At 29.0% G+C, this 27,373-nt stretch overlaps 1 protein-coding gene across 4 annotated transcripts in view; it reads left to right on the forward strand.

The window, feature by feature from the left end:
* The first annotated feature begins 3,455 nt into the window (after nucleotides 1–3,455).
* The window catches only part of LOC142234500 (sodium-independent sulfate anion transporter), a 47,999-nt gene continuing 24,081 nt past the window's right edge, over nucleotides 3,456–27,373 (forward strand). Inside the window, exons 1-3 of one of the 4 annotated variants that reach the window (XM_075305659.1) lie at nucleotides 3,456–3,744; nucleotides 18,887–19,061; nucleotides 24,253–24,457. In XM_075305659.1, coding sequence (XP_075161774.1) covers nucleotides 18,897–19,061; nucleotides 24,253–24,457 — 370 coding nt within the window. In that variant the 5' untranslated portion in view covers nucleotides 3,456–3,744; nucleotides 18,887–18,896. The other 3 variants (XM_075305662.1, XM_075305660.1, XM_075305661.1) reach the window with 3 other exon arrangements.

Raw genomic sequence — 27,373 nt, forward strand, 5'->3', positions numbered from 1 at the left:
TTCCGGACGACAGTGCTCGTATCAAACATATCCCATATATTGTGCACATTATAATTTAAGTCCGAAGGCATAATAGATACTGCTGCATGTTTATGGGATCGATAACACATTTACCGATTATTTAGTCATCGCCGACAAGTCGTATCGATCCGACACACTGTAAGATTCTTTACAAACACCGACATACCGTCCGGAATAACTGATAATCTGTAAAGCGCATAAAGCTGAGTACTATGTTCAGTTTTCAAGCTGAAAAACAGTTTGTTCTCATGTTTACTTTTTTAATTAACTAATTTAGAAATATAACATTACTTGCAATCAATTCCTTGGATCTTTTCCATCCATTATATGGCAAGACTTGATCAAAATATATCGTCTTTATAAATATAATTGTACTTTTTATTTTGTGTTTTGGTGAAAACCCCGAACATAGTCTCACCTTAAGAGTAAATTAAAAAGCAATTTCAAATTGCTATATAACAAAAAATATGAACACAAAAATAAATTAAAATCAATAGAGATTTAAGACGAAATCTATTTTGATAAACACAATTTTTGTCCTATATACTCCATATGCCAGTGAGGAAGTTAACATTTTTCAGTTAAAGTTAACTGTTATTTGTAATTTACTGGCAGTTTAAGCCTAACAGAGCTACATGAAAATGACCGTTGGTATGAATGTCTGTCTACCTTTTGTGTAGACATTTTTGAGCCGATATCAGATTTATGGTACAATAGTTTTAATATTTTGTAAAAGTCTTTAACAAATTTATTTGCAATAGTCTTTTAGAAATTTGGCAAAACAGACAAGATCATGCGGATTTTGTAAAAACCATAGTCAAAAACACGATTTGCTTGAATTTCAAAAATGTTATAGTCGAAAAAAGCAAGTGTTTTTATATTATGCTTCCACACGAACACTTTCTAGATAACAAGTTCTCGATCGCGTACTAAAATAATGCGAACCGTTACAGTCACGATCGAAACTTGAGACAAAAATAATATAGCAACATTTGGAGAAAACCTTACCAAAAACTACCAAAAAATAATACCAAAACTACCAAAAAAATAATATTGTATTTCTATAGAAAATTTTGTCAACATTTTATTTCTATAGAAAATTTTGTCAACATTTTATTTCTATAGAAAATGTTGTCAAAGTTTTATTTCTATAGAAAATGTTGTCAAAACTATTTCCATTTGGAAAGTCAACAATTGTTCACCAATATACCTTTCACAATTTTAAGTAAAATAAATATGTTTTCAGTACTTCATTATCGTTTTTATTTAAATAAATTATAAGAAGCTAGTTGCGCTTGGTGTTTCACAAAATATAAAATGGCTCTTGTAACAATAGTGATGGCAAAATACTTTCATGTACATTTCATACGCTTCCCCCATCGCAGTTGGCGATTGTTGGAGTGTCACTTACGAGTCTGTGGTAGCGATGAGGATGAAATGGAACTTCCCTGCCAACATTTTTTGAATTTGGGGGCGCTTCTGAGGATCCCCAGTACGTCGAAAACAAGTTACTACAAAAAGGTTTCGCATGAGTGCAATTATTAGGTGCCTTTATAGATCAATTTAGAACGACGCCAATAAGAGACCCTCCAAACAATCAGAAAAAGCACATTTTAAGATAGTGGTAAAAGAATCATTGTGGTCGAGTAAAACACGTTTGTTTAGATATTTATTAATTTGATTAATCATTTACAAATTCTTAAAAATATAACATTTATACCACTATCACATCACATTTAACATAATTTTTTGCATTAATGATGATGTAGAGTTACAAGTAGCGAGTTACATGTTGCAGCGTCTATCAGCCAGTGTTTTTATTCGATGGAGGCAGCGTGTCTATAAAATATTTGAAAAACAATCACTTTATTCCATTTGGAAAATCAAAAATTGTTCACCAATATACCTTTCACAATTTTAAGCGTAAAATCTATGTTTTCAGAACTTTATTTTCGTTTTTATTTAAATAAAATATAACAAGCTGGTTGCGCTTGGCGTTTCACAAAAAATAAAATGGCTTTTGTAAAAGTAGTGATGGCAAAATACATGTATGAAGTACATTTTGTACTTTATGATATGCTGCCCCCCATCACAGTAGGATGGTTGTAGTGACATTTACGAGTCTGTGGTAGCGATGAAGATGAAATGGAACTTTGAAATGCTGGCAGGGTTTGAAATGTTGGCAGGTAAGGAGCTCTTGACAATAATCTTATAATTGATTTTTTGTTGAATTTTAAGGTGAGTATTAAGTTTTAGTTTAGCCGCTAAAATGAAAAAAATAATCAGTAAAACGTATGAAGTTATACCTCTTTGATGCAAATTTTATTATAACTTGATGGGAAATAGCCCAAACCAACTTTTCGTGAAGTTTATATTTTTTAAAGTCGAAATCTGCAACAAATATGTATAATTTTATGACTTTTTTACTGATTTAGTTTTCACTTTATGCGCTTTACAAACTATCAGTTATTCCGGACGGAATGTCGGTGTTTGTAAAGAATCTTACAGTGTGTCGGATCGATACGACTTGTCGGCGATGACTAAATAATCGGTAAATGTGTTATCGATCCCATAAACATGCAGCAGTATCGATTATGCCTTCGGACTTAACTTATAATGTGCACAATATATGGGATATGTTCGACACGAGCACTATTGTCCGGAATAACTGATAGTATGTAAAGCGCATTAGTGAAAATTAGCGGCTTAACTCGAACCTAATACTTACCTTAAACTGGAACTTAGACTCACCTTTAAGGTGAGTATTAAGTTCGAGTTTAGCCGCTAAAATCGCGAAAGTGAAAACTAAATAAGTAAGAAAAATGCATGAAATTATACATATTTGTTGCAAATTTTATTATAACTTGATGGGGAAAACCCCAAAGCAAATTTGCACAAAGTTTGTATTCCTTAAAATGGATTATTAAAGAAAAGTAATCGTGAAAAAATGACGTTTTTAGCGGCTAAATTCGAACTTAATACCCACCTTTAGTGAAAAGTACTTTTTCGCTCAAAAAAAAAATACCTTTCATGTACTTTCTTTAAAATTGTATTTTCCATCCCTGATTATAAATTGGGTAATGCGCTTTACAGATTATCAGTTATTCCGGTTGGAATGTAGGTGTTTGTAAAGAACCTTACAGTGTGTCGGATCGATACGACTTGTCGGCGATGACTAAATAATCGGTAAATGTGTTATCGATCCTATAAACATGCAGCAGTATCGATTATGCCTTCAGACTTAACTTATAATGTGCACCATATATGGGATATGTTCGTGCATTGTGCACTGTCGTCCGGAATAACTGATAGTCTGTAAAGCGCATAAGTTATTTTTTGCCCAATTTTATCAACCTAGAATAGGTGTTCTACTACTTGAATAATCAACGCATCATGTTGGCAACATTGGTAGCAACAAAAAGTTTTCATTAGTTTATCATAACAGTTCAAAGCTTAATGTTACCTATCGGCAAATCCTAAGAAGACGGCTAATTTTGTCAACAGTTATCTTGCAGTTTACATTTGTTTATCAGATAGTTCGCTGGTATACAAAATAATAATAGTACAACAAAAATTTATAATTGTACAAAAATGATTTAACCACAATGCAATTGATTAATTAAAATGAGAAAAAATAAAACAAAAACAAAAGCAGCAAATGTATGTCAGATTCCTCGTGTAATAGCAACAACCCAACAATCGATAGCATACGAAAAAGTGAGAGTAAGTTAATGTGTGGTTTTGTGATTGTGTTAGTGATACAAATTCCTTTCACCCCCTAATTCCTGTTCCGGAATTTTCATTGCTTACGAATCAGCGTTGCCAATAACTTGACAATTAGAATTTCTATAGCGGTACTATGTGTACAATATGGCAATGTAATGTTGTAAACAATCACATATGCTAACGGTTAAGCCCATCTGAATGTTTTATGTGGTAGTGAAATAACAGTAATACGTGTTATTGGCGTTGGTGTTTTGTTTTCATAACCTATGATTTCACCCGGCATTTTTGTTTACGTTTTCTCCAAGCCTTAATTTTTTTGTATTGTTTATGGTTAATTCGTGAAACTCGTTTGGTTTATATTTCGAAGCTATTCGAAATATGGTCAAAAGCATGCTTACGGTCTTTGACTTAATTATGACGAATATACACAGAGAGAATTTGGTTAAATTAATAATTTGAGGCCGATACTACAGCAAAAATAAAATAGTAAATTAACCATGAAAGAAAATGTAGGTTTATTTTAGATCTTTTTAACTAAAATATTTTATTATATTTCATGTTAGCCTGATACCGAAACAGGCAATTAACGTCCAAATGCATTATATCTAATTTTACAATTATTAATCGAGCTTTATGGACAGATTTAGATTAAGGAACATGATTAATAGAGCATTGAAAATATTTTAATAATTGCAATAGGTTCATAGTTTTTGTCAAAATGAAGAAAATTTATTAAAAATAATTATTCTTATACCCGGAACAGGGTATTATATATGTTTGCAACACCCAGAAAGAGACGAGGTAGACACATGGTGTCTTTGGCAATATTGATTAGGAGCGGTCCCTGAGTCGATATAACCATGTCCGTCTTTCCGTCCGTCCCTCTGTCTGTGAACACATGTTTGTAATCAAAGTCCAGGTCGCAGTTTCTGTCCAATCGACTTCAACTTTGGCATTGTTGGGTCAGAATAGAACCCAATTTTGAAAGAAATCGGTTGAGATTTAGATACAGCTCCCATATATATCTTTCACCCGATATGGACTTATATGGCTTCAGAAGGCAGAGTTTTACCCTGATTTGCTTTAAATAGTGCACAGGGAGTAGAATTAACATAATAACCATGCATGCCAAACTTGGTTGAAATCGGTTCAGATTTAGATATAGCTCCCATATATATGATTTTCCGACTTAGGCAAAATGGCCAAAATACCCACATTTTCCTTGTAAATCGCCTCTGCTAAATCGAAAACTTGTGGAAATGACTCCAATTTTCCTATGCATCTAATACATGTCTGTTGGCCGATATATCATAAATACACTTTTGCGAAGTTGCCTAAAACTTGGTTCAGATGTAAATGTTTCCCATATTTTTTCCCCCACCCCAGTGGATTAGCCAACTGAAATTTTAAGTCTATAGTTTTTTTTAGAAGTCTTAACAAATTTTGTCCAGATCGAGTCAGATGTGAATTTATGTATAGGGTAAAAAAAACCTTTATATATAGCATCCAATATATTAGAAAATGTGGATCTACGAAGTGGTGCAGGGTATAGTATAGTAGCCCCCCGCCATACTTTAGATTTACTTGTTATACCCTCCACCATAGGATGGGGTATATTAACTTTATCATTCCGTTTGTAACACATCGAAATATAGCTCTAAGACCCCATAAAGTATATATATATTCTGGGTCGTGGTGAAATTCTGAGTCAATCTGAGCATGTCCGTCCGTCCTTCTGTTGAAATCACGCTAACTTCCGAACGAAATAAGCTATCGACTTGAAACTTGGCACAAGTAGTTGTTGTTGATGTAGGTCGGATGGTATTGCAAATGGGCCATATCGGTCCACTTTACGTATAGCCCCCATATAAACCGATCCCCCGATTTGGCTTTCGGATCCTCTAAGAGAAGAAAATTTCATCCGATCCGGCTGAAATTTGGTACATGGTGTTAGTATACGGTCTTTAACAACCATGCAAAAATTGGTCCACATCGGTCAATAATTATATATAGCCCCCATATAAACCGATCCCCCGATTTGTCTTGCGGAGCCTATAAGAGAAGAAAATTTCATCCGATCCGGTTGAAATTTTGTACATGGTGTTTGTATATGGTCTCTAACAATTATGCAAAAATTTGTCCACATCGGTCAATAATTATATATAGCCCTTCTATAAACCGATCCCCCGATTTGGCTTGCGGAGCCTCTAAGATAAGCAAATTTCATTCGATCCGGCTGAAATTTGGTACATGGTGTTAGTATATGGTCTCTAACAACCATGCAAAAATTGGTCTGCATCGGTCCATAATTATATATAGCCCCCATATAAACCAATCCCCCGATTTGGCTTTCGGAGCCTACAAGAGAAGAAAATTTCATCCGATCCGGTTGAAATTTTGTACATGGTGTTAGCATATGATCTCTAACAACTATGCAAAAATTGGTCCGCATCGGTCCATAATTATATATAGCCCCCATATAAACCAATCCCCCGATTTGGCTTTCGGAGCCTATAAGAGAAGAAAATTTCATCCGATCCGGTTGAAATTTTGTACATAGTGTTTGTATATGGTCTCTACACACAAAAAATTTTTTTTCTGATTCAATCACGAAATTAATTGATCCAATTAATTTTTTAATTGAAATATCTTCAATCACGAAAATGATAGTATCAATCACAGTTTTAATTGGGCATAGAAAAAATTCTTGATTAAAAAATTAATTGGTTTCATTACCAAATATCAATTAATTTTTTAATTGATTCAATTAAAAATTTAATTGATGTTGATTGCAAAACTCAATTAATTTATTAATTAAAAAAGGTAACTATTTTCAATTACATTCTGAATTGGCTTAGAATTTTTATTTGGATTAACAATTGATTGTTTGAAAAAAAAAAAATTAATTAAAAATTTAAAAAAAATGTTCGTCGCTTTTTTAACTGACTTAGTCTTCCGAATTTGATTAAAAGTTAATTGTATCAATTAACTTTTTAATTAAAAATTTTAAAATGTTCAATCATTGACTTAGTTAACTTAATGTTTCTATCTTGATTAAAAAGTTAATTGTACCAATTAATTTATTAATTGAAAAAAAAAAAATTCAACTTCAATTAACTTTTTAATTGGAAATATTTTGGTGATATTTTTTTCTGTGTAATGACCATGCGAAAATTGGTCCACATCGGTGCATAATTATATATAGCCCCCATATAAACCGATCACCAGATTTGTCCTCCGGAGCCTCTTGGATGACCAAAATTCATCTGATTCAGTTGATATTTGGTCCGTGGTGTTAATATATGCAAATATTGGTCGTATGCGGTTCATAATTATATATAGCCCCCATATAAACCGATCCCCAGATTTGACGTCCGGAGCCCCTTGGAAGAGCAAAATTCATCCGATTGGGTTGAAATTTGGTACGTGATATTAGTATATAGTATCCAACAACCATGCAGGAATTTGTTCATATCAGTCCATGATTATATATAGCCCCCATATAAACCGATCCCCAGATTTGACCTCCGGTGCCTTTTGGAGAAGCAAAATTCATCCGATCTGGTTTAAATTTGGTACGTGGTGGTAGTATATAATATTTAACAACCATGCCAAAAGTGGTCCATATTAGTCCATAATCAAATATAGCCCACATATAAACCGATCCCGAGATTTGGTTTTGGAGCCTCTTGGAGGAGCAAATTTCATCCGAGTCAGTTGAAATTTGGTACATTGTGCTAGTATATGGCCGTTAACAACCATGCCTAACTAGGTCCATATCGGTCTATAGTTATATATAGCCCTCAGATAAATCGATCCTATATATACCTTTTTTGTCTAACATATACCACGTATGGACTAACTCACAATTTAGAAAACGAATTAAGATACCACAACCCAAGTAATTCGATTGTGGATGACAGTCTTTCGTAGAAGTTTCTAGATTTTGTTGAAGTCTATCAAATTTTGTCCAGATCGAGTCAGATTTTAATATATTTATATGGGAACAAAAACCTTTATATATATATATATAACATCCAACACATTTGACGGATTTGATATGGTATCGAAAATGTGGATCTACAAAGTGGTGCCCCCTCTCGACTTTAGACTTACTTGTTTTTGTATTGTTTAAGAAAGTTTTCATTGTTAGAAAGTCTTTAGAACTATACGGCCTGTCAACATTTTTGGAATATGACGGCACTTCTTAGAAATCTTACCAAATTGGTTTTACAACATGTGAGGTATTAGGGTTGTCCGATTTTTTAGTTGAAATTCCCTTCAGTCCTTATAATACTCGAACTCTTGCATACAAAAATGAGATTTTAAATACGAAAAGGCGATTTCGTAGATCTGTTACCAAGACCAATTTTGTGTGTCATAGCGTAGAGGTAATCACTTCAACATTCCATAATGTGTTGACACACTTTCTGATGGTAATTCAAATTCAAAATATCTCATTTAAAACAAACCAGTAAGACGTTTTCCTATATAATTAATTCCGGTTTTAAGATATTGATTTATATGTTTAGCTGGTATGAAGTCTAATTAAAACTGTCTTCCTTAAGGAGGTGAAGTTTAACGATTGTGTAATTATATTTAGAAAATTTGTACTTCGCTTAACGTGACTGTCACTTTTATTATCAGTCTATATATGGATAATTGCTAAGTGAAACAAATTCGCTGGGTTTCAATAAATGTTTGGAAAGGTATAGTGGCAGCCCGATATTTCAGGCTCACTTAGACTATTCAGTCCATTGTGATACTACAGTGTTGAACTTTTCTCTTATCACTGAGTACTGCCCAATTTTATTTTTAGCTCGAGTATTGTATGACAAGGGATCCTCTTTTTATAGCCGATTACGAATGGCGATACACATTGCAGTGAAAACACTTAGAGAAGCTTTGAAACACTCAGAAATGTCATCACTGTGAGTGGATAAACTGGGTTTGAATCCACAACCACGGTTGCACAGTAGGTAGAATTCTACCAAAAATGGTAGATTTTTTACTGTTGGGTAGATTTGTAGAATATTCGATGTTTTGGTAGATATTCCTCTCCAATTAAGAGGCATTTCACAAATTTGTAATAGCAATTTTGACAAAATTTTCTCTAGAATTAAAATTTTGACAAAATTTTCTATAGAAATACAGTTTTGACAAACTTTTCCATAGAAATAAAAATTTTGACAAAATTTTATTTAGAAATAAAATTTTGACAAAATTTTCTATAGAAATAAAATTTTGAAAAAATTTTCTATAGAAATAAAATGTTGACAAAATTTTCTATAAAAATAAAATGTTGACAAAATTTTCTATAGAAATAAAATTTTGACAACATTTTTTATAGAAATAAAATTTTGACAAAATTTTCTATAGAAATAACATTTTGAAAAATTTTTCTATAGAAATAAAATTTTGAATAAATGTTCTATAGAAATAAAATTTTGAATAAATGTTCTATAGAAATTCTATAGAAATTTTAGAAAATTTTCTATAGAAATACAATTTGGAGAAAATTTTCTATAGAAATAAAACTTTAACAAAATTTTCTATAGAAATAAAATTTTGACAATATTTTCTATAGAAATAAAATTTTCTATAGAAATAAAATTTTGAAAAAATTTTCTATAGAAATACAATTTTGACAAAATTTTCAATAGAAATAACATTTTGAAAATTTTTTCTATAGAAATAAAATTTTGAAAAAATTTTCTATAGAAATGAAAATTTTAGAAAATTTTCTATAGAAATATAATTTGGAGAAAATTTTCTATAGAAATCAAACTTTGACAAAATTTTCTATAGAAATAAAATTTTGACAATATTTTCTATAGAAATAAAATTTTCTATAGAAATAAAAGTTTGACATTTTCTATAGAAATAAAATTTGGAGAAAATTTTCTATAGAAATAAAATTTTGACAAAATTTTCTATAGAAATTGAATTTTTACAAAATTTTCTGTAGAAATAACATTTTGACAAAATTTTCTATAGAAATAATATTTTGAAAAAATTTTCTATAGAAATGAAAATTTTAGGAAATTTTCTATAGAAATTGAATTTTTACAAAATTTTCTATAGAAATAACATTTTGACAAAATTTTCTATAGAAATAACATTTTGAAAAATTTTTCTATAGAAATAAAATTTTGAATAAATTTTCTATAGAAATGAAAATTTTCTATAGAAATACAATTTGGAGAAAATTTTCTATAGAAATAAAATTTTGAAAAAATTTTCTATAGAAATAAAATTTAGAAAAAATTTTCTAAAGAAATAAAATTTTGACATTTTTTATAAAAATAAAATTTTCTATAGAAATAAAATTTTGACAAAATTTTTTATAGAAATAAAATTTAGAAAAAATTTTCTATAGAGATGAAAATTTTATATAGAAATACAATTTTGACAAAATTTTCTATAGAAATAAAATTTTGACAAAATTTTCTATAGAAATAAAATGTTGAAAAAAATTTCTATAGAATTTTTCTATAGAAATTGAATTTTTACAAAATTTTCTATAGAAATTGATTTTTTACAAAATTTTCTATAGAAATAAAATTTTGACAAAATTTTCTATAGAAATAAAATTTTGAAAAAATTTTCTATAGAATTTTTCTATAGAAATTTTTCTATAGAAATAAAATTTTGAAAAAATTTTCTATAGAAAATTTTGACAAAATTTTCTATAGAAATTGAATTTTTATAAAATTTTCTATAGAAATAACATTTTGACAAAATTTTCTATAGAAATAAAAATTTTAGAAAATTTTCTATAGAAATACAATTTGGAGAAAATTTTCTATAGAAATAAAATTTTGAGAAAATTTTCTATAGAAATTTAATTTTTACAAAATTTTCTATAGAAATAACATTTTGAAAATTTTTTCTATAGAAATAAAATTTTGACAAAATTTTCTATAGCAATAAAATTTTGACAAAATGTTCTATAGAAATAAAAATTTTAGAAAATTTTCTATAGAAACACAATTTGGAGAAAATTTTCTATAGAAATAAAATTTTGAAAAAAAATTTTATAGAAATTGAATTTTTACAGAATTTTCTATAGAAATAAAATTTTGAAAATTTTTTTTATAGAAATAAAATTTTTACAAAATAAAAAAAAAAAATAAAATTTTGACAAATTTTTCTATAGAAATAAAATGTAGAAAAAAATTTCTATAGAAATACAATGTGGAGAAAATTTTCTATAGAAATAAAATTTTCTATAGAAATTGAATTTTTACAAAATTTTCTATAGAAATAAAATTTTGACAAAATTTTCTATAGAAATAAAATTTTGAAAAAATTTTCTATAGAAATAAAATTTTCGAGAAAATTTTCTATAGAAATAAAATTTTGACAAATAATTTTTCTCTTTGTGTATTACAAATATAGCGTAATGCTCTCAACATTTATCTCTGCGAGAACTTCAGTAACTCTAAATTGATAGAGCCGTACCCAGCGTACGTACGATATATGATTGAAATAAAACCGATCAATAAATAGGAGACAACTTAGTCACCTACATTTAGTTTGAATTCGGGATTGCTTCTCAACACACATATAACATAAGCAAGCGGGTAGATCGTTTACGTTCCAACAACAATTCGACCAACCGTTTCCCTATAGTTCTAAATGTATTTGTAGAAAAATAAAGAATTCATAATAGAGCCAATTTAAAATATTGTTTTTTGTCTGTGCCAACCATTTATCTTTGTTTCGGCGGCGCCCTTTATGAATAAAATTCCCAAACGTGTAAAAGAGTAAACAAACTAAAATATGCTTTAAAAGCAAAAAACAAAAAAAAACACATTTTTTCTGTTGGCTCAAGTGTTGTGTTTCAATTATCATTTCTTAACAAGTGATTGTTTTTAATTAATTCAGTGGTATTGTTTTCTTAATTAATATCACCTATCTGATATAATTTTGTAGCCTTATTGTACATAGATTATGTTTAAATTGTTTGATAAGTTTTAAGTCATAATTATTTGAATACGGAAACCGTTTTCGTTGTCCAGGGACGTAGGGACGGCCGAAGCCGATTATTTTCATCAAATTTATAATTAAAGAAATTTGGTGTGTTTTAGTTCAATATTAGCATATTTTTTCAACAAAGGCAAAAAACAACAATAAAATGTTATGCAGTAGTCCATGTCTTATAATATTCTTTTAGAACTAATAGATTTTATAGTAATCAAAATTCAGTAGTTTGGCAAGGTATCTACACATCTCACATAATTTATTTAAGTTTATAGATTACAATCCTTACAGACTGGCAATTTTAACAATAAATTAAATCTAAAATATTAATTAGCTTATTTAGGTAAATTGAAAAATCCAAATTAAAGTTATTATTCAATTTGTTAAATTCTTTTAAAGCTCTCAAAATGGGCTCGCAAGAAGCATAATTACTCCTATGAAAAGGAATAGTAAAATAGTCATGACGTCTAAGATTCTGTACTATCACATTAAAACCATAATCTCTAGAAGAGGGGTACAATTTATAAATCCATTAATTACAGAAAATTTTAATCTACGGTTCTAAAGAGATTCGAAATGAATTACGAACTTATATGAACTTTTGTGCTGCAATTAGAGATGTAGAATTGAAATATGGGGTTCTCTTTATAAAGTTATGAACCTACACTGAAAAAAAAAAGATTTTGTCTTTACTTTAAAAAAATTGGTATTGATTCCGAGCTAAAGAAGCGGAGAATACAAGTAAGGATACTTTTAAGACACAATTTTCTTTTAAATTTGGGTTTTGGGTGTACTTGCTTCTAGGAAGCAAATTTTAATTTTTCGTTTTTCAACTTTTTTCTTCATATGCTATCAAAGTTCTTTAGAAACGAGTTAACGACAACTTTATTTTCCAAATTAAGAATCGACTTCCAGTAGAAATTATGCTATGTTTCAAGTAAAAAACGTCTTTAGAATTAAGTGTTGAAAAACATGTCCTATATTTGAACGATTTTTTGCTATGTAGTCAAGATGCAAAAATAAAACAAATTTAAATACAATTTCATTAAATTTAAAGAATGTTTCTGTATTATTAAAGTCAAGTTGACCTTAGCCCAAATATTTTTTCTTTGATGTTATGATACCCATCTTTAAGTCAAATCACTTAATTATAAGGACAATACGACTTCATTGATAAGTTTATCGACTTATCGACAAGGAAAAAAACTTTATATTAGAGAAATGCATCTTCTATGCTAAGCAAAATTTGCATTCGTATTTTAAAGACATGAAATCTTTGAGCTCATGACAATATTTTTTTCAATGTATATGGACGAATTTTTGTGTGATTGGGGATCGGGTTATATGAGGTCTATATATAACTATAGACCGATATGGGCAAAGTTTGACATGGTTGTTAGCGGTCATATACTAGCGCAATGTACCAAATTTCAACCGAATCGGATGAAGTTTGCTCCTCCAAGGGTTTCCGGAGTCATCGGATTATATGGATTATATGGTGGCTATACATAATTATGGACCGATATGGACTAATTTTTGCATGGATGTTAGTGTCAATATATTCTTACACAAAATACAACATTTCAGCTAAATCGGATGAAATTTGCTCCTCCTAGAGGCTCCAAAACCAAATCTGGGGATCGGTTTATATGGGGGCTATATACAATTATACCGATATGAACCAATTTTGGGATGGTTGTTAGAAATCGTATACTAACACCACGTACCAAATATCAACCGGATCGGATAAATTTTTCTCCACCAAGAGGCTCCGGAGGTCAAATCTGGGGATCGGTTTATATGGGGGCTATACATAATTACGAACCGATATGGACTAATTTTTGGATGGATGTTAGTGCCTATATATTCTTACACAAAATACAACATTTCAGCTGAATCGGATGAAATTTGCTCCTCCTAGAGGCTCCAAAACCAAATCTGGGGATAGGTTTATATGGGCGCTATATATGATTATAGACCGATATGAACCAATTTTGGCATGGTTGTTAGAAATCATATACTAACACCACGTACCAAATATCAACCGGATCGGATAAATTTTGCTCCTCCAAGAGGCTCCGGAGGTCAAATCTGGGGATCAGTTTATATGGGGGCTATATATGATTATGGACCGATATGAACCAAATTTGGCATGGTTGTTAGAAATCATATACATACTAACACCACGTATCAAATATCAACTGGATCGGATAAATTTTGCTCCTCCAAGAGGCTCCGGAGGTCAAATCTGGGGATCAGTTTATATGGGGGCTATATATAATTATGAACCGATATGGACTAATTTTTGCATGGATGTTGGTGTCCATATATTCTTATACAAAATACAACATTTCAGCTGAATCGGATGAAATTTGCTCCTCCTAGAGGCTCCAAAACCAAATCTGGGGATCGGTTTATATGGGGCTATATATGATTATGGACCGATATGAACCAAATTTGGCATGGTTGTTAGAAATCATATACATACTAACACCACGTATCAAATATCAACTGGATCGGATAAATTTTGCTCCTCCAAGAGGCTCCGGAGGTCAAATCTGGGGGCTATATATAATTATGGACCGATATGCATAAATTTGTGCATGCACTCAAAAAAAGTTTACTTGGATTCAAAGATGTTGATCTTCCCTTAAGGATTTTGGTATTGATTTCGAGCCAAAAATGCGGCTTCTTTAAAATAAAGAAATTTTTAGCGACCTATCCGGTCTTAAATCTAGGACCAATAAAATTAAAATTAGGATACAGATCTCATCAAATTTGAATTCTCTTTTTGCGGTACTCACGTACAACCAAATGCCAGTTTAAAATTCCAAATTATAACGGAACGGTGAAAAATGTTTTCTTAATTTCAGAAAACTTTAAACCAAAGGCGCTAAATCCTCAAAATAAGTCTTAATCTATATTTGAAGCATTTTTATCTTAAATCTAAAGATTCAATATTTAAGTTAATTTAAGGGGAGCCACCGTGGTGCAATGGTTAGTATGCCCGCCTTGCATACACAAGGTCGTGGGTTCGATTCCTGCTACGACCGAACACCAAAAAGTTTTTCAGCGGTGGATTATCCCACCTCAGTAATGCTGGTGACATTTCTGAGGGTTTCAAAACTTCTGTAAGTGGTTTCACTGCAAGGTGGAACGCCGTTCGGACTCGGCTATAAAAAGGAGGTCCCTTGTCATTGAGCTTAACATGGAATCGGGCAGCACTCAGTGATAAGAGAGAAGTTCACCACTGTGGTATCACAATGGACTGAATAGTCTAAGTGAGCCTGATGCATCGGGCTGCCACATAACCTAACCTAACCTAAGTTAATTTAAGGGCAATTTCTTTAAATCAAAAATATGTTTCTTTACTTTAAGGAAAATTAGCCTTAGTTCAAAGACATGCGACTTTAACGGAGGGATGAAAATTTACAAAATTTGTGTCCTAAATTTAATGAAAAAAATTTTTGAAACAAAGGTTATAAACTTTATTTTAATCAAAATTTCATTATTTTAAACAAAATTTGTTTGAAATTTAAGAAATAATCAAGGGTATTTCTATTATATATATATATATATATATATATATATATATATATATATATATATATATATATATATATATATATATATATATATATATATATATATATATATATATATATATATATATATATATATATATATATATATATATATATATATATATATATATATATATATATATATATATATATATATATATATTCTTGATTAGGGAAAAATTGTAAGATGATATCATCATGTCCGTCTAGCCGTCTGTCTGTTGTAATCACGCTACAGTCCTCAATAATGGCGCTATCGTTCTTGAAATTTGGCACATATGCGTCTTTTGTCTGCACACAGGTCAAGTTCGAAGATGGCCTATATCGGCCCAGGTTTAGAAATCGTAGTTTTTATGCGATTTGTCTGCAATTGGAAATCTGGAGGTATTTGAGGACCATAAATATGTGTGCCGAAAATGGTGTGTATCGATCCTTGTTTTGGTATAGCCCCCAGGTAGATCGATCTCCCGATTTTAATTCTTGGGCTTCTAGACACTGCAATTTTTATCCGATTTACCTGAAATTAAAAATCTAAAGGTCACTTGGGTTCATAAATAAGTGTACCGAATATGGTGTGTATCGGTCCACGGTTTGGTATAGACCCCATATCGGACGATCTCCCCAATTTAACTTCTTGGGAAATTCAAAATCAAGAGGTATTTTGGGTTCACACATAAGTAAGCCTAATATAATATTCTAGCGTAACCCGGCCCGCTTCGCTGCGCCTTCCGAAACGTATTTGGAGGAACATTTTGCGTTAACTTAGTCAACTATATCCTTCGTGCTGAAAACAAATTCGAAAAGATTTGAATTCTTTGAAACAAATCGGACTACTTGATTTTTCGTTTATAGGTACAAATACGGCGGGAGAGGGTGTACCTTCTTCTATATTTCTTGTGAATTTTAAGTGTGGTTTGTCAAGGAAAGGTATCCTTCTCCTCAACATATCTGAAAATTAAGCACTATATTATAACATACAAAGAATTACTGTTTCCCATCCAATAAATCGGAAAAAGCAAAAGTAGTAAAAAATTTTACCACATTAACATTTGCTAAAATGTTGGAAAATGATGCACCCTCTACGTTGGCTGCCAATTTCATGTACATTTAAGTTCTTTACTAAAAAGAAGTCTGGCAGAAGCCTGTGCAAAAATCATCAAATTATGTACCGAGTTCCCATTTACGGACAACCTTCTACTTTCAATTTAAAAAAAAAAAACGGACAAAAAGGGAACCCTCTCCCCACCTTCGCTCCACTCCGACCTGATATCGGACTATCACGTACCCTATATTAATTTCGCAACGACTCAATGGTCCCTATAAATTCTATCGAAGTAAATCGACAAAGTTTATTTCAATCCCCAACCAGATATCGAAAAATCATATACTAATTTAAAAATCATGTATAAATTTAATCAGTTCATCCCACGTTCCCTGTAAATTTCAAGTAGATCGGCGATATTTAAATTTTGCTCTATTGTTTTAAAGGGACGTCACTTTCCCCGATACAATATCGACAAACACCGTAGTGAATAGCACCCCTAACCTTCTTGAAACTTTCCTTCAAGTGTGGGGCAAGGAAGGTTGCCTCTTCGTTCATAAACTTCCCCCACTACCTATGTAAATTTCAAGAAAACTTAAGAATTGTTGTTTTTTTTTTGCAGTTTTAGAGGAGGACCTCCTCCCCGACTAAATATCGAAAAGTGATGTAGCGTATCAAGCAAATTATAAGCCTAAAAGGGCGGCCTCTCCTCCATCCAAATATCACAAAATCAGGTATCAACTATTAATATCGTAACCTCTCCCCAGTCCTCTGTAAATTTCAAGTAACTCGGTAAAAGTTTAATTGTTTCTCTGTATGTACTTAAGAGAAGCGGATGTCTCCCTATGCCCTTTTATTTTTATTAAAAAATTAAGAACCTGATATAAATTTCATAACCTCACCCATTTTTCCGTAAAATTTCAGTCGGGGGAGTTTAGTTTTGTTTGTACTTTCAAAAAACAAAAAAAAAAAAAATCGGGCAAAGGGGTGGTCCCCCTTCCCAACCAAATATCGAAAAATAATGTAGCGGATTTTTGTCTAGATGCCAACCCCAACATTTAATGAAAATTTCAAGCAAATCGCATAATTTTGTTCCAAGTTTCAAAAAGTAGGGCAAGGGGGAGGTCCCCTCCCCATCCACATATGAAATCATCGGGTACCCCATATTAATTCCATAACCTTACCACATGTTCTCTGTAAATCTCTAATAATTTAAAGAATTTTAGTTTTTTCACTGTACTTTAAAAAAAAATCGAACAAAGGGGAGGCCCCCCACCACAAAATATCGAAATAAAAAGCGGATCTTTGTCTTGATGCCAACCCCAATCTTCAATGAAAATTTCAAGTAAACTTTGGTCCAATTTTCAAAAAGTCCGACGAAGGGGAGGTCCCCCTCCGCGACCAGGTGTCAAAAACTGAGGTGCCCTATTTTCACCACATGAACGCCCCCTACGATCTCTGAAAGTTTCAAGTAAATCGGTTCAGCCGTTTCGGAGCCAACTCGGAACATACAAACAAACAAACAAATAAACAAACATAGATTGCATTTTATATATATAGATAATATAGATCGATCTACCGATTTGACTTCGAGACATCTCAATTTTTATCCGATTTGCCGAAAATTCAAAATTTAGAGAGATTTTCGGTCCGTAAACAGATGTATCGAATATGGTGTGGATCGGTCCATGGTATACATGTTTGTTTGGCAGAGTATCTGTCATCAAATCCACCTGAAATTCTATATATGTATTTTTAAGTAACCTGACGAGACAAGTAACCTAAGGAAATAATATTGTTTGATTCATGGTGGTACACAGAAAAAATTTCACGAAAATTTTTCCAATTAAAATTTTAATTGAGTTTTAAAAAATATTCAATTAAAACTTTAATTGATTCAACAATTTTTTTAATTGAATAAAAAATCAATCACAAAAATTAATAGTATCAATTAATTTTTTAATTGACCTTCAATTCATTTTTTAATTGATACCAGCACTTCTGTGACTGAAGCCATTTCAATTAAAAAATTAATTGGATTAATTAATTTCGTGATTGAACCAGAAAAAAATTTTTTGTGTGTAGGAATTTAAGATTCAGCTCGGCCCAACTTAAGGCCGTATATACTTGTTGTTATTATAAATATTTTATTTATTTATAATAAATATTTTATTTTTTATTTTTGTTTATTTAATTTATTTGAAAAATCAGCACATCAAAAGCTCTAGTGACATAGAATGTAATTTAGAAAAACTAATTTGATGTAACATGATTGAATCATAAAATGTTTTTTTTTTTTTCTGTGTAATAAACATTACTTAATTTAAAAAAAAATATATATATAATAATAATTCTTCTTCATAACTTAACTATAGATATACTCGTGTATTGTAACCACAACAATAGCCGTAATAAAATCCCATTATAATACATTACAAATGTCACCATTATATGTCATTAAAATACAATGGCGATATATTTTTTTTAAATGAATACTATAATTGATTTTATTTTTGTGCTATTCCAGCTACAACACAATGAAACCAACAAAGTTTGCATATCGTGTATTGCCCGGTCTTAAGTGGTTGAAGGGCTACACAGGACAAGATGCTGTATCGGATTTAATAGCTGGCATAACAGTTGGTCTTACAGTATTGCCACAGGGTTTAGCCTATGCCACATTGGCTGGTTTGGAACCACAGGTATGTTTTGTATGGCAGAAATTAGTAATTTTTATGGGACAATATTCAAAATCTGAAAAAAATGATTAGTTGTGATTTGGAATTAGTGAAAATGTGGAGAGAAGGATTAAGCACGCAGAGAAGGATTACGATCACCTCCTGGAGCAATAAAGCTCTATATAAAGCGATCCCCAGATTTGGAGGAGAGGAAGCCATCGTGGTGCAATGGTTACACGCAAAAAAATAATTCTTTCCTCCCAAGACAAACAAAGATCGTTTCTCATTTGCTTTTCGCTGTAAGGAAGTGTATTTGGAAGAAAAGTATATACTTTTTGTGATAAACGTTTATTCTTTTCCAGGATGTAAAAACAATTTCATAAAGACAAACTCAAAAAAAAAAAAAAAAAACATTGTTTTTTTTTTTGCTAATTGCATTTTCCCTCACATCTTTCTCACATCCACGAGGTTTTTTTTAGTTCTTAACACCTTTTCCTGTAATGCCAACAATGTAGAAGAAATTATACGATTTTATAAATTTTTAAAATTTTTTTACCTTTCGCCTGGACGGAGAATCGAACCGCGGACCCTGCTCTTTGTAAGCCAATACACTAACCACTGAGCTATGTACCTGTTATGGTCATCAATAGATAAATATCCATATAAGTTATATTTATATAGCATAGCTTGCGGCGCCCATGAACCGAATAAACAAAGTTTATTTAACAGAAACAAACATTTTGTTTGGCACCGTGGAGCAGTGGTTGCTACGTCCGACTTGCATGCCAAGGGTCGTGGGTTCGATCCCTGCTTCAACCAAAGTTTTTTTTTACATATATTCCAGATATGTTCGGAAGATTCCGAAAAAATGTGCAACATTACATTGTAGTATATTAAATTTTGAACTGTAAAATGTGTCTTATTAAAGACCTAAAGTCAGAAAAGAACAGTGTTTGATATAAACGAAATGGACTGTGTTGTTGTTTCAAAAATAACTTTTTTTATTGAAAAAATAAAAATTTAGTAACAAGCGAATGTTTTTGGTGATAAGTTTAAAATTTTCGAAGCAATTCAAAAAACTTTAACAAAAGAAAAACGTTTTCGGTATACGTTTTCCAAACGTTTTTTTCTTTGCGTGTAGCATGCCCGCTTTGCACACAAATGGTAGTCGGTTCAAATCCTGTTTCGACCGAACATCAATTTTAACAAAATTTTCTATGGAAATAAAATTTGGCAAACTTTTCTATGGAAATAAAATTTTGACAGAATTTTCTATTTTCGATAAAAATAAAATTTTGAAAAATTTTTCTATAGAAATAAAATTTTGACATTTTCTATAAAAATAAACGTTTTGATAAAATTTTCTATAGAAATAAAATTTAGACAAAACTTTCTATAGATATAAAATTTAGACAAATTTTTCTATAGAAATAAAATTTTGACAAAATGTTCTGCAGAAATAAAAATTAGTCTAAATTTTCTATAGCAAATAAAAGAAAGACAAATTTGTTTTATAGCAAGTAACATTTTGACAAAACTTTCTATAGAAATAAAATTTAGACAAAACTTTCTATAGAAATCAAATTTAGACAAAACTTTCTATAGAAATAAAATTTTGACAAAATTTTCTAAAAAAATAAAATGTTCACAAAATTTTCCATAAAAATAAAATTTTGATAAAATTTTCTATGGAAATAAAATTTTTTATAAAATTTCCTATAGAAATAAAATTTTGACAAAATTTTTTATAGAAATAAATTTTGACAAAATTTTCTATAGAAATAAAATTGTTGATAAAATTTTCTATAGAAATAAATTTGTTGATAAAATTTTCTATAGAAATAAATTTTTGGCAAAATTTTCTATAGCGAATAAAATTTAGACAAAGTTTTCTATTGAAACAAAATTTAGACAAATTTGTTTTTATAGCAAGTACAATTTTGACAAAATTTTCTATAGAAATCAAATTTAGACAAAACTCTATAAAAATAAAATTTAGACAAAATTTTCTATAGAAATAAAATTTTGACAAAATTTTCTAAAAAAATAAAATGGTCACAACATTTTCCATAAAAATAAAATTTTGACAAAAATTTTCTAAAGAAATAACATTTTGACATTTTTTATAAAAATAAAATTTTTAATAAAATTTTCTATAGAAATAAAATTTTGACAAAATTTTTTATAGAAATAAAATTTTGACAAAATTTTCTATAGAAATAAAATTGTTGATAAAATTTTCTATAGAAATAAATTTGTTGATAAAATTTTCTATAGAAATAAATTTTTGGCAAAATTTTTTATAGCGAATAAAATTTAGACAAAGTTGTCTATTGAAATAATAGTTAGACAAATTTGTTTTTATAGCAAGTAAAATTTTGACAAAATTTTATATAGAAATAAAATTTAGACAAAATTTTCTATAGAAATAAAATTTTGACAAAATTTTCTAAAAAAATAAAATGTTCACAAAATTTTCCATAAAAATAAAATTTTGAAAAAAATTTCTAAAGAAATAAAATTTTGACATTTTTTATAAAAATAAAATTTTTAATAAAATTTTCTATAGAAATAAAATTTTGACAAAATTTTTTATAGAAATAAAATTTTGACAAAATTTTCTATAGAAATAAAATTGTTGATGAAATTTTCTATAGAAATAAATTTGTTGATAAAATTTTCTATAGAAATAAATTTTTGGCAAAATTTTCTATAGCGAATAAAATTTAGACAAAGTTTTCTATTGAAATAAAATTTAGACAAATTTGTTTTTATAGCAAGTACAATTTTGACAAAATTTTCGATAGAAATCAAATTTAGACAAATTTGTTTTTATAGCAAGTACAATTTTGACAAAATTTTCTATAGAAATCAAATTTAGACAAAACTCTATAGAAATAAAATTTAGACAAAATTTTCTATAGAAATAAAATTTCAACAAAATTTTCTAAAAAAATAAAATGTTCACAAAATTTTCCATAAAAATAAAATTTTGAAAAAAATTTCTAAAGAAATAAAATTTTGACATTTTTTATAAAAATAAAATTTTTAATAAAATTTTCTATAGAAATAAAATTTTGACAAAATTTTCTATAGAAATAAAATTGTTGATAAAATTTTCTATAGAAATAAATTTGTTGATAAAATTTTCTATAGAAATAAATTTTTGGCAAAATTTTCTATAGCGAATAAAATTTAGACAAAGTTTTCTATTGAAATAAAATTTAGACAAATTTGTTTTTATAGCAAGTAAAATTTTGACAAAATTTTCTATAGAAATCAAATTTAGACAAAACTCTATAGAAATAAAATTTAGACAAAATTTTCTATAGAAATAACATTTTGACAAAATTTTCTAAAAAATAAAATGTTCACAAAATTTTCCATAAAAATAAAATTTTGAAAAAATTTTCTACAGAAATAAAATTTTGACATTTGTTATAAAAATAAAATTTTTAATAAAATTTTCTATAGAAATAAAATTTTGACAAAATTTTTTATAGAAATAAAATTTTTACAAAATTTTCTATGGAAATAAAATTTTGACAAAATTTTCTATAGAAATAAATTTGTCGATAAAATTTTCTATAGAAATAAATTTGTGGCAAAATATAGCGAATATATATAATAAAGCGAATAAAATTTAGACAAAGTTTTCTATTGAAAATTTGTTTTTATAGCAAGTAAAATTTTGACAAAATGTTCTATAGAAATAAAATTTTTACAAAATTTTCTATAGAAATAAAATGTATACAAAATTTTCTATAGAAATAAAATTTTGACAGAATTTTCTATAGCAAATAAAATTTTGACAAAATTTTCCATAGAAATAAAATTTTCTATAGAAATAAATTTTTTGATAAAATTTTCTATAGAAATAAAATTTTGGCAAAATTTTCCATAGACAATTTGCTAAGAAATAAAATTTTCTATAGAAATAACATTTTGACAATATTTTCTGTAGAAATAAAAATTTGACAAAATTTTCTACAGAAATAAAATGTTGACAAAATTTTCTATAGATATACAATTTTGACAAAATTATCTGTAGAAATAAAATTTTGACAAAATTTTTATAGAGATAAATTTTTGACAAAATTTTCTATAGAAATAAAATTTTTACAAAATTTTCTATAGAAATAAAATGTAGATAAAATTTTCTATAGAAATAAATTTTTGACAAAATTTTCCATAGAAATAAAATTGTGACAAAATTTTCCATAGAAATAAAATTTGTCTATAGAAATATTTTTTTTTATAAATTTGCTATGGAAATAAAATGTTGACAAAATATTCCATAGAAATGTTCAGCGGTGGTTATGCTGGTGACATTTCTGTGGGTTTCTTTGGGCTTCTCTAAGTGGTTTCACGCTATTTGTACTCAGCTATAAAAGGGTGGTCCCTTCTCATTAAGCTCAACATGGAATCGGGCAGCACTCAGTTATAAGAGAGAAGGTCACCACTGTGGTATCACAATGGACTGAATAGTCCGAAATATCGGGCTGCCACTATACTTAAACACTATACCACTAATCCTCTGGAGCCTCAGGAAAATTTGTTTCTTTTGTTACTGAGTGAAAATTGATTGTGGATTGCAGACTTTATTAGAACCTTCTAAGCCAGTCATGGTGAAGAGTATATAAAATTTGGTCAGGACCAACTTACAGCCGTACAATAATATTTTTGTTTGAAATAAATCAAGTTAAATTTAAGTTGCTAATACTCGTATTTTTAAAAATCTATTCTTTAACATTTCCATTGTTTTTCTATTCTTTTTTGAGTCCAAATTGTCGAAAATTAAATATTTCGCTTAAAACGGGAGCAAATAGCTCATTTGCTATGACATGGATGGTCATAAGAAGAAATATTTTTAGAAAACTTCCATCTTTTTTTTGCTGTGATGCAGTGTTGCAGATTAGGGGATTTTCCCAAATTTTTTTAGGGATTTTTTCGTGGATGGGGAATTTTTTTTACTTTGGATATCAGGGGATTTGACTTGCCGCGTATTCCTCGGATGCTTATTTGACTGGCCAATCCTTGTTTCGTTTTGGGCCATTACTTGATATATAACCCATATATCATTTAAGCCCCACATAACTCGGGATGTTTTCTATTTTACGCCACGACCTGAAATTTTAAAATTTAATGAATTTCTGTAGCATATCCTAGCATACTTGTTACTGAAACTATTTTTCTTGTTTTTCTTCTTTTTAAGTACGGCTTGTATTCAGCCTTTGTTGGTGGTTTAATTTACGCCTTTTTAGGCAGTTGCCGCCAGGTAACAATTGGTCCAACTGCTTTGTTGGCATTGATGACTAGTCGTCATACTGGATTTGGATTAGATTCGGGCCCATCATATGCAATATTACTTTGTTTGATATCGGGTATTGTGGAACTGTTAATGGCCGTATTGAGATTGGGTAAGTTTAAAGCATAATGATAATGCTATATAGTTTATTTATATACTGAAAAAATTTAATTTTTGTACAAAAGAGGTTGACCACTCACGATCAAAGGTGGCAATGCTATGAATTAAGTAAATTGGTGAGGTTTTGTTATTGTGAAGCATACTTTTAGATGTTTCGATTATAAATTAAAGGAGTTATGAAATTATATGAACAATTTTATAACATAGTTTTAGGCACAAATAAATAATAATGTTTGAAACAGTTAAGGTGGGTATTAAGTTCGAGTTTAGCCGCTAAAATCGGAAATAAATCTATAAAAAAAACAAAATAAAATCATGGTTTTTTTTAAACAAATTTTATTATAACTTGGTGGGGAATGAGTCAAAGCAAAAAAGTTTATTTCTTTTAACATGAATTTAAAAAAAAAGTATCCGTTGAAAATATGACTGATTTACCGACAATGTGATCTTAATACCGGCCTTTAATTGAAATTTATCCAGTCAACTGGGATGTGTCTTATCCACCAGAAAGCGAGAATATAAGGATGGACGAGGATATAAGGATGGACCCCCTACTGTACTTGCAGCTTTGAACAGCTACAAGCAGGGCTGCCAATAAAATTTCAAGAAAAACCGTTTCTTTTTTCCGAAGAACTCGTCATAATCGTCACTTCCATTTTAAAAATCGTCACAAAATTTGCAATATATATATATATATATATATATATATATATATATATATATATATATATATATATATATATATATATATATATATATATATATATATATATATATATATATATATATATATATATATATATATATATATATATATATATATATATATATATATATATATATATATATATATATATATATATATATATATATATATATATATATATATATATGCGTACCATATATTTTGGGGACTTTTTTCCGATATATTGTATATTTCGGGGACATTTGCATACTTTGGGGACGGTCCTCAAAAAAATCGTACATAAACCGCATACTTTGGGGACTTCAGTCTATCGTATAGTTCAGGGACTGTTTTTGAAAATTTTGAGTTTGCATTTTTGATTTATTGCTCTGTTACATTTATACTTATTTACTTACTGTTTAACAATTTATAACCCTGTTTTATAATATTTATAACAACTTTCATATCTCAATTTTTTTGGTATTGTTGCCACCTCTCCTGTATTAAAAATAAACTTGTAAGATGTGAGGCGACATCTATGAGTAGGCATAAAATATTACTACTGGTTCCAAGCTTTACTAAGTTAAACAAGCCATCTACAGTCTGATTCATACAATGATCATTTCAATTGCTTCTTTAAAAGATTGGCCTTATGCAATACACTATTATTACAATTCATTCAAAAGGATATTTTATTTGTCATTCGCACATTTATATTTTTAAAACGAATTAATAAAATTATTTTTCGGAAAATTAAATAAAAACTATAAATATGTAGTTTCAGGGTGCAATAGAATTTGAACCCGGACTTCAGGGCTTTCATTCTAATGCGCTACATACTGAGCTATAGACGCTCTTTTTGCTGGGTGACATTAATACGTATTGCACGTGTGCTGTATTTGCACCAGTTAACGTAAGCAACAGAACAACAAATAAATAAAAGTAACATAATAAATTGCAAATCTAGAGTCACCTTCCAGTGTTACCAAATGAAAATACATATAAAACTAAGTTACCTTTTCGCTATAGGCAAAATGAAGGTTTTTTTTTAACGTTTTTTAAAATATGATGTAAGATGTTAACATACTGCATTATAAACTGATCTAACAAAACAAGAGTGTCTAGCGATAGCGTAACGGACACTTTATAAACTCTTTCCTATCCATGTGTGTCAAAATTGATTTTTGTAGAAATACTTTTTAAAAAATTTTGTTAATTTAAAACATTTTTGTTGGAGAATTTTTTGTATAAAAAATTTGGTTTTATATAAAATTTTGATTGTATTAAAATTTTGTTTCTATGTAATGATTTATCATTTTTTTCTATACAAAAATTGTAATACACAAAAAGTTGACAAGATTTCTTACAGCAACAAAATTTTCTACAGAAAAAAAAAATTATTTATAAAAACATAACTTTTCCACAAATTTAAAAGGTATTTCTATAAAAAATCAGTTTAGACATACTATCATGTTGTCGCTAGACATTCTCTTATTGTTTTTAGATCTTTTTATAACGCAGTGTGTTTACAGCTATTTATCGATGTATTTTGAAAAAATGTCTTCAAAAAGTCATTTTGTCTACAGCGATAAGGTAACTAAATTGTATGTGTACTTTCACTTGGCAACACTAGAATGAGATGCTAGTTTTGCGATATTCCCGCTAGTTTTCTATGATTTGTTTTTCTAGTTGTTAAGTTAAATGGTGCAAATATAGCATATGTATTGTACGTGTTAACAGCAATTAGGCATCAGCGCTTATGTAGCTCAGTATGTAGCGCAGTGGAGTGGGAGTCCTGAAGTCCAGGTTCAAATCCTGTTGCACCTAGAGATTATATGCTTTTAGATTTTATTTAATTGATTATATCTATGATAGTTAAATTTAAACTATTTGTCGATTCCTTATTAGCCTTTGATTTTTAAAATCATGCTATGTTTTTTGAAAATAATAAAATGATTTTATAAATTGACAACATTTTCGAATGAAATAAAGAACTGACAAAATTTTCAATATTACACTGAAAAAATATTGTCGTAAACAAAACAAAAATGTTTTTCAAACGAGTATTTTGTGGCAAACAATGATATAAGTTGTTGTCTTGTGCAAAAGACGATAAACTTAACAATGGAATTTTATACCGTTGAATCAATGTCAACTTGTCCTTAAAAATTTGAAACCTTCTGTTTTAACATTTTTGACAAAATATTCTATAGAACAAAATAT

This window comes from Haematobia irritans, chromosome 4 (assembly GCF_050003625.1).
Source record: "Haematobia irritans isolate KBUSLIRL chromosome 4, ASM5000362v1, whole genome shotgun sequence".
Classification (NCBI taxonomy): domain Eukaryota; kingdom Metazoa; phylum Arthropoda; class Insecta; order Diptera; family Muscidae; genus Haematobia; species Haematobia irritans.